The 15,004-nt window shown below is 42.6% G+C and overlaps 1 protein-coding gene across 1 annotated transcript; it reads left to right on the top strand.

Moving 5' to 3' along the window:
• The first annotated feature begins 10,861 nt into the window (after positions 1 to 10,861).
• Positions 10,862 to 14,249, top strand: LOC145408363 (uncharacterized). The gene is made up of 2 exons (XM_080279090.1): positions 10,862 to 10,895; positions 13,316 to 14,249. The coding sequence occupies exon 2, from the start codon at positions 13,323 to 13,325 to the stop codon at positions 13,635 to 13,637; it is 315 nt and encodes a 104-aa protein (XP_080135216.1). The 5' UTR covers positions 10,862 to 10,895; positions 13,316 to 13,322; the 3' UTR covers positions 13,638 to 14,249.
• Positions 14,250 to 15,004: the final 755 nt, after the last annotated feature.

The raw sequence follows: 15,004 nt of genomic DNA, 5'->3' as shown, positions 1-15,004 counted from the left end.
TGAACAATACTGAGAGATAGTTTGCTCTTAATTGTTACAGTTCGGCTGTGAATGTTTTCTTACACTTGTGATGGTACGCGTTCAACCACTACGACCGCTCTATATGGGGTGAGTATTGTATATGACATTGGTTATATTATGTGCTATTTCATTGGTTATTTCATATGTGGCTTAGGGAGTCGTAACACCTCCTCCTTGGCAATTTATTCTGCACATTTCTCTCCAGTGTCCTTGACTATATCATTGATGCAAATTGTTGTCGGTATAAAATTATTGTGAATAGCGTACAACAGAATGATATATAATGTGAAATATCCAAAATAAATCGCTAAGGAAGACGCGCTACGGAGTCTCATGTGTTGCCAGAATGTGGCGTTATCAGTTAGGTTCAAAACTATTCATTGGCTCAACATTAGGGGGAAATAAGAAGGCTAGGTAGGTAGGCAGGTAGAGAGAGAGAGAGAGAGAGAGAGAGAGAGAGAGAGAGAGAGAGAGAGAGAGAGAGAGAGTTCTGTACTTGTGGAAGTGAAAAGCATGTGTGTGTGTTTTTTATTACGTCATGGCAGGTAAAGCCTTGAAACCAGGTCAAACACTAGGTAATAACAAAATAACCCACAATTAACCAGAACGAGGAGGTTGAACGGTTAATTGCAATCTATTTTGAACATATGTGGAGTGAATGGGTGAGAGGGAGGCGAGGGGGAGAGAGGGTGGGGACAGGGAGGAAGGGAACGGGGAGGAGAGAGTGGGGAGAGGGAGGAATGAAGGGGGGAGAAGAGGGTGGGGAGAGAGAGAGAGAGAGAGAGAGAGATAGAGAGAGAGAGAGGGGCGGGGTGAGAGGGGTGAAAAACAGTAGTAATTATGTCTAAAAATATCCTGACCTAGCGTTTCTTCATTGACCACTACACTCGACATGTTTTCAGTTGCGGGACTGAATCACTATCATAATTTGAATATTAAGTTGTTATGAGGTAGGAATGAATCTCCTTGGTTACTAGTCAGACTCCGTTCACTCCATTGCTATACTCTTTTTACTCTAACGACGTAAAATTGGCATCTCCATCTTGAATGCAGAGTTGTAACAAGAGGTTAACACTAGAGTATTGTGCCAGTCAGAAGAAGTGCTATGGAAAGGATGTAGAGCCGTAGTAGTATCTTATTGTGCCACGTATCCTTGTGAAATAAGCATCAGATGGACGAAAATCAGGGCCAAGTTAAGGTAAAAGAAAACTAGCAAGATTAATATGGAAAAGGAAGGTAAGTGTAATGGATGGAATAAACTCCTGTGCATTGTAATCGATTTCTTTTTTCATACGGAACTGGGCGATTCACAGAAGTTAAATATTAAGTGGTTGAGTGAAAATCGATGAGGGGAATGAGTCCTTGGTTGCTAGTCAGATTTATCCACTAGCACTGGGAATGGATCTTATAGTGAAGAGGTTAATGAAGGCTGTATCTAACCCCTCCAGTTCGAAAAGTCTCCCTGAAAGATTAAAAAAAAAAAAAAAAAATCGTCTGGAGATAACAAGGAGGGAGGATGGGGGACTGGATTGAAGGGGTTAAGGTGTAAAAAGGTAGAGGGCTGTGGAAGAAGTTTTACGAAATTCCATAAGTCGCTGAGAATAATGGCGGAAATCCTTCGTAGCACAGGAGGCTCCGTAGCACCTCATCATTAGCGACTATTTTGCATATTACATCTTGACACGCTCCTTGTGTATTATTAATATCGATTTTTAATCGATGTAGTCTGTATAAGATAGATAAAGGGATACTGAACTGTTATGTGCAGAGTAGTTTAGTTCGCCAGGAAAAAAGTGTTAACGAAATCTGAAGCCCATGCGCTCACATTCCCCAGCAATCATATCACTCTCATCAACACCTCTTCTCAGAATAGATTAGCCTCCCACCTTTCCCGTATCCCGAGCTCAGGCTGATAAGGAGCACGAGTAAACGTCTGATAAGATATTAAAAATGAGACTACTTACCTATATTGATGTTGAGGGACGACTGATTTTGTTTTGTTTTGGTTGCGACGCCTTAGCGTCTCTTGGTTCCCATGGTAACCCGCGGCGGCCATTGTTGTTTACATTTTTGGCTCCGCCCATTGTCATGCGGCAGCCATGTTTTTCCCGTTGCCATGGTAATCCGCGGCGGCCATTTTTGTTGTTTACATTTTCGGCGTCTCCCGTTGCCATGGTTACCTCTAGCGTCGATGTGCGTTCGTAAGGCCATGAATCCACATATTATGCTGCTCTCACTAGCTTAACGATATATTAACACTAGAATATGATGCATGCCGCGAAGAACTGTTTCGGGAAGGACGTAGAACTATAGTATTATTTTTATTTTAGTTTCTGAGCTACGTGAAATAGGCCGCAAATAGACGAAAAAGCTGCTAGTCACGAAGTACAATGGGAAGGATTTAGTCATGCCACTGAGTTGCGTGAAATAAACCAGAAATGGATGAAAACCTGCTGGTCACAAATACTGTATGTGCAAGGGAATGGATGTGGAGCCATAGCATTATTATTATTATTATTATTATTATTATTATGGCACTGAGCTACATGAAATAACACGCAAAGGACGAAAATCTGCTTGTTACGAAGAAGTGCTGTGAGAAGAATTTAGAGCACTTTTAGGTGAGAAGACTATAAGTTGTTCTTGCTATCTGCAGACGACTTTATTCAACTTAGGAATTAATCTTCTGGGTTACTATAGTGCGTTTAACCTAACCGAGATCCCCTACCCATTTCAGCTCGGCTGATGGCCAGATTGAACCATGGAGACTCATTCCAATAGTGTAACTGAAGCAGTCTGTAGACGTTAGGGGGCATCGTTGCACCTTTTCGTGAGCTATTTGTTCAGCACGATACATTTTAATCTTGTCGTGTATGTTCTTTAAATGGGTTTGGCATCGACATAGTTTGTATCAGTAACATATAGAAGGATACTGAGGTGTAATAAATCGCTAAGGGAGAGGTGTGACGCAGTGGCAGAGGAAGAGGTGTTATACAAGACCTTATTGGGACGGTACCGTATGTGTTGAATGAATCACTGAAGAAGAGGCGTTACAAAATCTGAAACCATGGAGAATCCGTCCCCACATCAGAGTTCGGCGTTGTTATGGTTACCTTGGGTGGCCAGCCTTGTTGTTTACAGTTGAGGTCCGGCGGTGGTTTTGACTATTGACGTACTGAATTCCTGTGGAAATACCGACACAAAACTGAAACACACACATACACACACACACACACACACACACAACGTCTCACTCTTTTCTTACATGCAATACAGTACCTCCGCCAGCTAAGTGGGACGGAGGTCATATGTTCACCCATACCTATTTGTTTGTTTGTATGCAAGATATATCAGAAAGTTGTCGGATTTCAATTATATCTGTTGGATAGGTGGGCACTGGGTAAAAGAAGAGTTGAATAGATTTTGAGATGGAACCAGATCCGGATACAGGTATCATCCACAGATTTATCGTCGTTGGCGGTGGTTTGTTGTCTTTGAGTGTAACGGAGCAGACGAAAACCGTGGAATTAACTGGCTGTATGAGACCGTAAAAGAAATCATCTGATAGGAAAAAGGAATGCGCTCACTAAGGTCTTTCTAGTTTGTAGTTAATATCGACGTACAGGGTGTCCTATTAGTTAGGAATTGCAGGAAAAATACATTTTTTTTTTTTTTCACAACGTGCTGTGTCCACATGTCCTGATGCATAGAGAGAGAGAGAGAGAGAGAGAGAGAGAGAATGAAGACCCGTCTGTAGGACCCTCATAGTAACAGCCTTAAAAAAAGCAATAGCGTCATGCGTCACACCAGCGCTGGGACGCACTTCACCCAATTAGAGAGAGAGAGAGAGAGAGAGAGAGAGAGAGAGAGAGAGAGAGAGAGCACTTTGAGGGAATGAAAGAAATCGGAAATGACGAAGGATCGATTTGAGTGAGTGATGAAGGAAAGACAGACAAATAGACAGATGGATAGATAGATAGATAGACTGCTAGATAGACAGGCAGACAGACAGTGACACAGATCAAGAGATGGACTGATCATGTGAAGGTCGGGATGAGGGGAGTGTCTAGGGGTCAACGCTGGGATGTGAAGAGGTCAGGGCATGGAGGCTTCCTGGAGAGAGAGAGAGAGAGAGAGAGAGAGAGAGAGAGAGAGAGAGAGAGAGAGAGAGAGAAGGGGGAGGGATCCTTTCGAGGTGGTCTGGCCTGAGGTGGTTTGGCCTTAATATTAATACTCGTTAAGAACAGGACACGAAAGAGAGAGAGAGAGAGAGAGGGAGGGGGAAGAGAGAAGAGGGAGGGATCCTTTCGAGGTGGTCTGGCCTGAGGTGGTTTGGCCTTAATATTAATACTCGTTAAGAACAGGACACGAGAGAGAGAGAGAGAGAGAGAGAGAGAGAGAGAATGAAGGCTGTATCTAACCCTTTCAAAAATAGAATAAAACAAAGCATCACTGTACTGAAAGGGTTAGGGGTGGATGACCAGACCGCCTCCCTTGATAGCGTTAAATTATCGGGTAAAAACCTTCAGTCGCCTCCAGGGAATCAAACTCGTATGCATTGCAACACCTTCCCTTCAACCGGGGCGTTCAACCTACTGTGTTATCACCTCTGACCCAGTTTTCGTAATACATTAGCACTGGAATATGATGCTAGTCACGAGGAAGGGATGCAGAGCTGCTGTATTGATTTATTCGGTCACTGTACATGAAATAAGCCGCAAAGAACTGGGGCAAGTTGAGGTAAATGGAGTACACGGAGTGATGACATTGATACAGAATGATTAAAAAGAGTACCGAGAAAGGAGAATGAGTAGACGTGACGCCATTATTTCCCACAATGCACCAGTGACGACAATGCTACTAACAATGCGCACTAGGGAACGCAGCTGGCATCAATTTAGATAAAGTTGAGATCTGGCCGCGTTTTGTTGAGCCAATATCTTATACTTGGGTGTGGTGGAACTCTGACCTCATGTGCTGCTTTAGAGAGAGAGAGAGAGAGAGAGAGAGAGAATACTAGGAAAGCAGGGAATGGAGAGGGAGGGAGAAGATATACATTTAAAGAATAAGAGAATAGAAGTCTTGGGAAAAATACAAAAAGATAAAGAAGAGTGGGAGGTCGTCTCTCTCTCTCTCTCTCTCTCTCTCTCTCTCTCTCTCTCTCTCTCTCAAAGCATCACAGTTCCAAACCTCAGATAGCATCACCACCTGCAACCCATTCTGTTTATTCTACAAATTCCTTTCTGTAGCACTTCTTCGTGACTATAGTTCGTTCACCTTAATTGTCCAATATTTTCGTCCTTTTGCAGCTTAATTCACTTATTGCAATGGCAGGATTAAGACTGTATTACGACTTTGCAACCTTTCCATAGAACTTCTTCGTGACTAGCACAATATTCTAGTGTTGATCTTTTGTTACGGCCCAACATTCAAGATGGAAAGAACAATTTTAGGCCAAGATAGATTGAAAAGAGTAGATAAAATACTTACTACCACTACTGCTACTACTACTGCTACTACTACTTATTAATACTGTTACTCCTCCTCCTCCTCCTACTGCCATTACTTATAAATACTGTTACTGCTACACTACTACTACTACTACTGCTACTACTACTACGACTGCTACCACTACTACTACTACTACTACTACTACTACTACGTACTACTGGTAATGTTATAACCCCAGGCTTCATAATTCATTAAGGAGCTATTAAGTGTTATACGATAGTGCCCGCCCCTCTTGCTGACGTCACAGACTAGGTTTGTTTTGATTCTGACGTTACACGGGCGTCTAGTCAAATGAGCTTCTAGTTCGCACGCTTTTTATCGCACTCAAAGCGGCCGAATTGAGTGCACGTGCCTGCGTCTGTGTGCGTTTGGGTGTGTTTGTGTGTGCTTGGAGAAATAGGTGACATTAATGTTTTCTATTGGGTCCAGCTAGTGTGTGTGTGTGTGTGTGTGTGTGTGTGTGTGTGTGTGTGTGTGTGTGTGTGTGTGTGTGTGTAGGGGGGAGAAGTACGTGCTATTTATTTTTGTTTAGACCTAAAGGCATAATTTCTAGATTTTACTTGATGCCTACAATCAAGTACTTCTCTCTCTCTCTCTCTCTCTGGTAAATTCCTTAAGTAGTAGCACTTAGACATCTGTGTCCACAAGTGACGTCAACCAAAAAGGGTGGCATCACGTGTTTACATCAATCAGCTGTTTGTCACGTGTTCTCTGCTAGCTGATGTTGACACGTGCCGGGGCCATTGTATATTTATTATATTTTGCTGCCCACTGCCGCATATTTGAGAGAGAGAGAGAGAGAGAGAGAGAGAGAGAGGGGGGAGAGGGAGGGAGAATATGTGTGTATGTGTGCGTATGTGTGGAGGGTGAGTAAGATGTCTTGTGTTATAATGGAGTGTGACGTGTGTGTGTGTGTGTGTGTGTGTGAAAGAGAGAGAGAGAGTAGATATATAGATGGATAGATAGATAAACAGGAAGAGCAAAAAGAATGGGTATACAGGTAGATAGATAAATAGACAGATAGATGGACAAGTAGATAGATAGATAGATAGATAGATGGATTAAAGATACACAGAGAGGCAGACAGACAGACAGCCAGGCAGACAGACTAGGCTAACATTGAAATAACCTCACTCGCCCTGCATAAAACACTCGGACTTATTTAGGTCAAGGGGCAGGGAGAGAGAGAGAGAGAGAGAGAGAGGGAGGGAGGGAGGGAGGGAGGGAGAGGCAGACAGACAGACAGAGAGTAAAGAGATAAAGAGAGATCATTAGTCGAAGAAGGAGGCAAGAAGTGAAGGAAGACGACATAGAGAGAGAGAGAGAGAGAAAGAGAGAGAGAGAGAGAGAAAGAGAGAGAGAGAGAGAGAGAGACGAATCCTCAACTACCTTTCTTTGGCAACTAAACTCTTCAAACGTTTTTACATTTAAGTTAAAAAGGTCAGTATGATTCGAGGAATTATATACGGTATGGTCACAGATATATTGCATTTCTGACGAGGAAAACAGTAGTAGTTTTAGAAGTAGTAGTAATAATAATAATACATACATATATACATACATATATACATCATTTAATCCTGTGTTGCCCTATGAAGAGCGTAGGAGCTCGTGGCTAGGCAAGCTGGTCCTGACATTTAAGATGTGAGTGACCAGGCTCACCAATTCCTGAGTGGCGTTACGTGAGCAATAAACCTCAGCCATCCCTTGGATATAAACCTTCACGGGCTCGATCCAGCTGAAACGCCTTAATTACCCACTAAACCACCAGGTTTTTATAATAATAATAATAATAATGATGATGATAACAATAATAATCATCATCATCATTAATGACAATAATAATAATAATGATAATAATAATAATAAAATAACCTATAGCAAGGAACTGTGCCGGATCTGTTTATGTAGACGGATTTTGCTGACGAACGATCTGGCTGTCAACACAGGTCCATTTGGAGAGAGAGAGAGAGAGAGAGAGAGAGAGAGAGAGAGAGAGTGACAGTGTGTTGCGGTGATAGAATATTAATACTATCATCCTGTTCTTATCTGTCTAGGTGATGTCTCTCTCTCACAACATCCATCATCCTAGCCTTCTATCTTTCCAGCCGTCCATTTATCTATCTGTCAGCGTGTACACCTGTCTCTCTGCCTATCCGTCTGTCTGTCTGTCTCTGTCTGTCTGTCTGTATAACTCTCCATCTCACCATTTGCCTCCTCATATCCGTTTATCCAGTCTCTCTCTCTCTCTCTTCCTAAAAACACCCACATGTACGTGTGATCTAAACTGTTTTGGTTAGGTGAGGAGAGTAATCTTTTAATATGTCTATCAACCTACCTGTCTGTCTGTCTCTCTCTGTCTATCTATATATGTATACGTCCGTCTGTCTATCCATCTTTATGTCTATCTATCTATCTGTCTGCCTATCAATTTATCTCTATTTTTTTCTGTCGTAATGTATCTACACAGTTTTTAATCTTTGTCATTTTGTTGGCTGTGCGAATCGGACGGAGAACGAGATAGACATATTGATAGATAAAATGATAGATAAATAAATGAATATATAGATGGATAGATAGAGTGTTAGATAATTACTTTCTCAATCGTAAGCTCACCCAAACAAACTCCCAGGCACTCCTACTTCCTAACTCCTAACCCATACGTCATCCTAACCGCTAATCCCGCCCTGTGAGAAAACGTAACACATTTCTAGCTTCGACTGATGCCACGGATAAATATAATTACCCTCGTAGGAGCTAAAGGAAATTATATTCAGCCTCGCAGCTCCTAGGGAAATCCTGTGACCATTACTGTGTCTTTGAGTAACTGTTAACTTTTTATGACATCATTGCTTGACGGATTTCCTTCTTCATTTAAATTTGGGCTTATATTAATGGTTTTATTTTGATTTTTTTGAAACCCTAAGCATCGATGAGAAAACCTAACCCGTTATGAAGAGTGGTTTTGGAGAGAGGCGCTCCACTGGGTGCCCCTCTAGTTATCATCATCATTATCATCATCATCATCACCACCACCACCACCACCACCACCACCATAATCATCGTCAGCATCCTGGTATTTGTGGCAAGTTGAATGCAATGAACATTCCTTAAGTGGAAATACCGACTGGTGTGGTTCCCTGGCCACCACACACACACACACACACACACACACACACACACACACACACACACACACACACACACACACACACACACACACACACACACACACACACACACACACACACACACACACACACACACACACACACACACACACACACACACACACACACACATTTTCCTATATAAAGGTATAAAAGGGAGACCTGATGGAGATGTCATTGTTGTTGGTGTCGTCTTTACTGTTGTCCTGTTACCGTTGCTGCTGATGTTGTTGTTGTTGTTGTCGTTGTTGTGGTCCTAGGCCTATTTGAAGCGTGAACCCAGTGGACAGCAGGCTGATATTACCCCTCCCCCTACGATCCACCATCATCCTTTCGAGGGAGACGGATGGAACGATGGTAGGTTTGTGTAGCCAAGCATAATAACCTCCTGACCACAGTGTATCAGTGCCACCACGTGAAGGACCCCTGTATTACACCAAGAAGTAATTATAGACGTAGTAATTAGCTCAGATAATTATATGACCTTGATAATGATACCCCAATATTCACAAGCCTCCCTCACCTCCCTCCATATCCACCAGAAGGAGGATGGTGGACGGTGGGGTGAAAGGTGGATGGATGAGAAAATAATTGAGGAAATAAATGATAACAGAAATTATAATGAGTTTAATTTTCCCAGAGACCATCACTCCAGGAAGTTAGCCCAAGGAATTTATCGTGTGTGCTTCGTCACTTGCTCCTGTCACACCTGCTTTACTCTCTCTCTCTCTCTCTCTCTCTCTCTTTGTCTGTGCATTTGTCTTGTTTCTTTGTCCTATTGCTTTCTTTTTTGTTGTTTGTTTTTGTATTTCATCTTACCTACTTACCTGCCTTCTTACCTACCTACCTACCTACCTACCTACCTACACACTGTACACACGGTTGCCTGCCTGCCTATCTGTTTTTCTGTCTCTACCTATCCATCTTTCCATCCGTCTGTCTGTCATTGTGTCTGTCTCTCTATCAATCCCTGTGTCTATCTATCCTGTCTATCTATCTCTCTGTCTACCTGTACGCCACACAAGCACCACAATGTCCGGTCCGCGACAAGAGAGGAAATTGCCCAAAGGTTTCAGTCTAACCCCACCGTCAGTCTGTTCTCTGTCTCTGTCTGTCTGTCTGTCTGTCTCTGTCTCTCTCTGTCTCTCTCTCTCTCTCTCTCTCTCTCTCTTTACGTAACCACCTCTGACCATAGTCTAGAGAACCCTTCCCCTGAGGCTAAGTAATACCCCCACGTGCAAAATCTGGCGCCATATACCCTTTACATGTCACCACGTGGACACCAGTACCCACCGTCCTTACTGAAGACGTAGTTTCATTCAGGACTGCTGTGGTGGTATTTGTGGGGGAGTTTTTACCTGCAAGATGTTAGATAATTGAGAGGCGAACACACACACACACACACACACACACACACACACACACACACACACACACACACACACACACACACACACACACACTCTCTCTCTCTCTCTCTCTCTCTCTCTGTTACCGTGCCTCACCGTCTCTCTCCTTTTCTTACACGTTCCTTTATTTCCTTCCCTCCTCCTCCTCCTCCTCTCCCTAATTTCTCCCTCCCCTACTGCTACCCTCCCCCCCTCACACACACACACACACACACACACACACACACACACACACACACATAAAGCCACCACCCAACTTCTCACGCGCTCAGAGGCCCTTTGACTGTCGCAGGGAGAGCACACACGGATTTCTCCCTCTTGATTTTTTCACTCCAAACCTCCCATAACGCCTTCAGTCCTACAAATACTTCAGTAAACTCAAAGTCATCCATCGACACTTGATCTCCTGGAACGTTGAGAGCAATTTCGAAGAGTTTGAAGTCCGTTGGGAGGAATTTTGAAGTTTGAAAACAGGGGGAACCGTTTTTTGAAGACCGTTGGAGCGTTGATTGAGGACTCCCTGATTTAAGCTGTGCAGTTCCTTCACTAACCTCAAAGGAATCCATCGTCCATTGAACTTTTGAAAGTTTGAGAGGAATTTGGAAATTTGAAGACGGTCAAGAGGAATTTTGAAGAGCTGGAAGCCCGTTGGAGTGACTATTGAAAAATCTTTGGACTTTGAAAACGTGTGAACAGATTTTGAAGAGTGGACCAAGTTTGAAGGAGTGGACTGACTCTCAAGACTCGAGGATTTACTTTGCATTCCATTTGGAGTGATTTTGAGGTGAGCTTCTGTTTTTCATTTTATTTTTTTAAGTTGTGTGATTCTGATTGAATATTTTATTCCAGAAAGAAAACTTAGTGAAAACAATTCCTTTTTTTTAGTGTTTTTTATTATTTATTAATTTATTTTTTGGTTAAATGTAATAAACTTTGCCCTGATCTGGTTTATTATTTTTTAAAATTAAATTCAGCCAGCTTTAGTCATTATTACCAATAACTGCAGATAATAATTATCACTTATGCTAGTTATGATAATTGTTTATTAGTATATAATGCTTATTATAAGTATATAATAATAATGATAATAATAATAATAATAATTTTATTATTATTATTATTACTATTATTATTATTAATAATAGTAGTAGTAGTAGTTGTTGTTGTCTATCTATTGTCTTTTTCATCCCTCTTACCCTTCATGCATCCATCTAGCAACACACCTAACCAACCATCCTTCCTGCCATCCATCCGTCCATCCACACATCCTCGTTCCATCCATCCATCCATCCTTCTAGCAATCCACCCAACCAGCCATACCTCCTACCGTCCCTCCTTCCATCCACCCATCCTTCTACCATCCATCCGTCCATCCACCCATCATCGTTCCATCCATCCATCCATCCTTCTAGCAGTTCACGTATCCAGCTATCCCTCCTACCATCCATCCATCCATCCTTCTGTTTATGCATCCATCCAGCCATCCTTTATCCAGCTGTCCTCTGGCCTGGGGACGTCCCGGCTTACCTCATTATCTGGGTAACTTCCGCTGATTACGCTACACACAGGATGTAGCTCTGATGTGGTTACCAGATTCTCCTTCACTCTCCCACACTCTCCTTCACTCCTTCATTCTCCTTCACTCTTCTTCATTCTACTATTTTACTTCATTCTATTTCACTGTCCTTCATTCAACTTGAGTTTCCTTCACTCCTTCAGGCTATTTTTTACATCATTCTCCCTCACTCTCCATCATTCTATTCTATTCTACTCCATGCTGTTTCACTTTCCTCCATTCTCCTTCACTTTCCTCCATTCTCCGTCACTTTCCTTCATTCTCCCTCACTCTCCTCCATTCTCCGTCACTTTCCTCAATTCTCCGTCACTTTCCTTTATTCTCCCTCACTTTCCTCCATTCTCCTTCACTTTCCTCCATTCTCCTTCACTTTCCTCCATTCTCCGTCACTTTCCTTCATTCTCCCTCACTCTCCTCCATTCTCCGTCACTTTCCTCAATTCTCCGTCACTTTCCTTCATTCTCCCTCACTCTCCTCCATTCTCCGTCACTTTCCTCAATTCTCCGTCACTTTCCTTTATTCTCTTTCACTTTCCTTCATTCTCCTTCACTTTATCGACTCTTCACTCCTTGGTAACTTTGCTCTCTTTCATCCTTCTTCACTGTCCTTCATTCTTCATCATTCTCCTTCATTTTACTTCAGTGTCCTTCATTCTCCTTTACTTTCCTTCGTTTTACTCCTCTCCTCGCCATTTATCTTTATTTTCCTTCATTTTCTACATCTTACATCATTCTCACTCTTTTTGCTTCACTCTCCTTCACTTTCATTCATTCCTCCTTCATTTTCCTTCACCCTCACTGCTTTTCCTTTATTTTCCTTCACTTTCCTACCCTGTCCTTCACGTAAGTTCATATATCCTTCATTCTCCTTCACCTTTATTCACTTCTTCTTCATTTTTGTCACTTCTCTACCAGTTATGCATCGTGTTTCTTCACCTTCCTTCATTCTCCCTCCTTCACTCCTTCATTTTCCTTTAGAGTTACATTCTCCCTCCCTCCCTCCCTCCCTCTCTCTCTCTCTCTCTCTCTCTCTCTCTCTCTCTCTCTCTCTCTCTCTCTCTCCCTCCCTTCATTCCTTCACTTTTTTTTTTCTTTTAAGCCAGACAGGATGTGGTGTGATAGTCGTCTTGGTTACTGTACTCTCCTTCACTTCTCCTTCACTTTCCTTCATTCCTCCTTCACTTCTTCATTTTATCCTTTATTCACACTCATTTCTTCTTTTTCCTTCCCCTTCCTTCCTTCCCTCCCTCCCTCCCTCGCTCCCTTCATTCTGTCCTTCCTTCATTCGCTGCTTCCTTCCTCCCTCCTCTTCACCCTTCTTCCTTCATTCCTTCAGTTCACCACTCTCCTTCGTTTGTCTAGTATTCTCTCTCTCTCTCTCTCTCTCTCTCTCTCTCTCTCTCTCTCTCTCTCTCTCTCTCTCTCTCTCTCATTTCCGTTGTCATTCGCTTCCGTCAAAACTACTTTCACTTTCTTTGTCCCATCTCTGTCTGTCTGTCTGTCTGTCTGTCTGTCTGTCTCTCTCTCTCTCTCTCTCTCATTTATGAATTACTCATTAATTTATTTTCATTATCATTTAGTTAATCATTTTTAGGAGTTAACATCTTCTTCTTCTTCTTCCCTATGCAGAGGGTTGATGGGTGCAGCGGCCCCTAAACTCAAATCCCCAACAACCATGGAGTCCCCCCCTTCCTCCTTCACCTGCCACACCTGCCAGCCGCGCCACACCTGCCCCCACACCTTCCACGCCTGCCCACAACACTGCCAGGAGAAATGCGGTTGTGAGGGTGCGTCCACATCGGTAGCGTCCGCCCCTGAGGATGCCTTCATGTCCGCTGTCCTGGCCTTCTGTTCGCATATGTCCGGCCGTCTGGATTCCCTCGACAACTCCAGCATCTACGACGAGTTTAGAAATTACACCGCGGCGGCGCAGAAGGTGGCTGTCTCTTGAAAATGAAGCTCAGAGGAGACGAAGAAGCATTTATGGATGTTGGAGTGGAAGAACAGCTTTTGGGGATGCTTTGTAGTCACTAGCTTTGTATATCCTGCAGTTAGGTCTGACCTGAGGGCTTTTGAGGGAAACCTGTACTGCAGTGGTGCAAAAGGTGGCTGCTGTCTCCTGAAAACGAACGGAACGGAAGCATTTTGGGTCGTCAGGATGGTAGAAGAGCCTTTTTGTGGGTGTTTCGTAGTAACTAGCTTTGTATATCCTGCGGATTGGTGTGATCTGAAGGCTTATTTTGGAAACCTACACTGTAGTGGAGCAAGAGGTGGCTGCTGTCTTCTGAAATGGAAGAGGAGCTATATCAGGATGTATTCTTGTCGCTGGCTTTGTAAATATTATTCGTGCCAACAGATTTTGAGACAGTTATACTCAGTTGGCCCTAAATTGGCCTGAAATTGCCGTCTCTCCATCCTGAATTCTGAGCTGTAGCAAGAGATGGGCACTAGAAGGGGATGCAAGTCACGAAGAAGTGCTAAGGAAAGGATGTAGAGCTGTAGTATTGTCTGTGTCACTGAGCTGCGTGAAAGGAAGAAGATCTAGGCCAGGTTAAGTGAAAGGAGTTTATGTTATTGAGTACCAGATGCTCAGTAGAGGAGGAATGTAAATAGTGATTATATTTTATGTGTGTGTTTAGAGCATGTGTGTTTCTGTATGTTTATGTGTTTTGATAAGTGTTTAAAGATTACTGGAGCTGGTTCTTCAGTGCCCCGCCAGTATTCTGTTTGTGATGTTAATTTTGTACTGAGAGAGAGAGAGAGAGAGAGAGAGAGATTATCCCCCACTTTCCGGGACGTTAAACTCGGCTCATATTTCTGTGCAGGAAAATACTTGCTTCCCGCGCATGAAATAATACTTTTTAATGCACTAGAGTTGTCCTCACACTACAGCGTCTAGTGTGAGGCTCATACTGGCTGGAATTATATGTAGATAAGCTAGGGAGAGCCGAACACGAAGTCTCCCAAGTGTTTGTTTACGTTTGGGAGTAGCTTGTTTTGATTTCTTGTTCTTCTTTTTCCTTTCCTTTTTCTTTTTCTTTCTTTCTTTCTTTCTTTTTCTTTCTTTCTTTCTTTTTCTTTCTTTCTTTCTTTTTCTTTCTTTCTTTCTTTTTCTTTCTTTCTTTCTTTTTTCATTCTTTCTTTCTTTCTTTCTTTTTCTTTCTTTCTTTCTTCTTCTTCTTCATCTTATTTTCTTCTTTTCCTTTTTTCTTTATCTTCATCCAACCAGTGTTTAGAATTTTCACTTTCCTCTCTCTCTCTCTCTCTCTCTCTCTCTCTCTCTCTCTGAATTAATTGTAAATATTGCTACAAGTACCT

Source organism: Coenobita brevimanus, chromosome 77 (genome assembly GCF_032717465.1).
Source record: "Coenobita brevimanus isolate Jiangsu-jjx chromosome 77, ASM3271746v2, whole genome shotgun sequence".
In the NCBI taxonomy this organism is placed as follows: domain Eukaryota; kingdom Metazoa; phylum Arthropoda; class Malacostraca; order Decapoda; family Coenobitidae; genus Coenobita; species Coenobita brevimanus.
Note: the sequence above shows the minus strand (reverse complement) of the source record. Positions and strands in the feature narration are given on the sequence as shown.

Coding starts and splice junctions, on each gene's coding strand:
- LOC145408363 (XM_080279090.1), top strand. CDS start 13,323: ATGGGTGCAGCGGCCCCTAAACTCAAATCCCCAACAACCATGGAGTCC.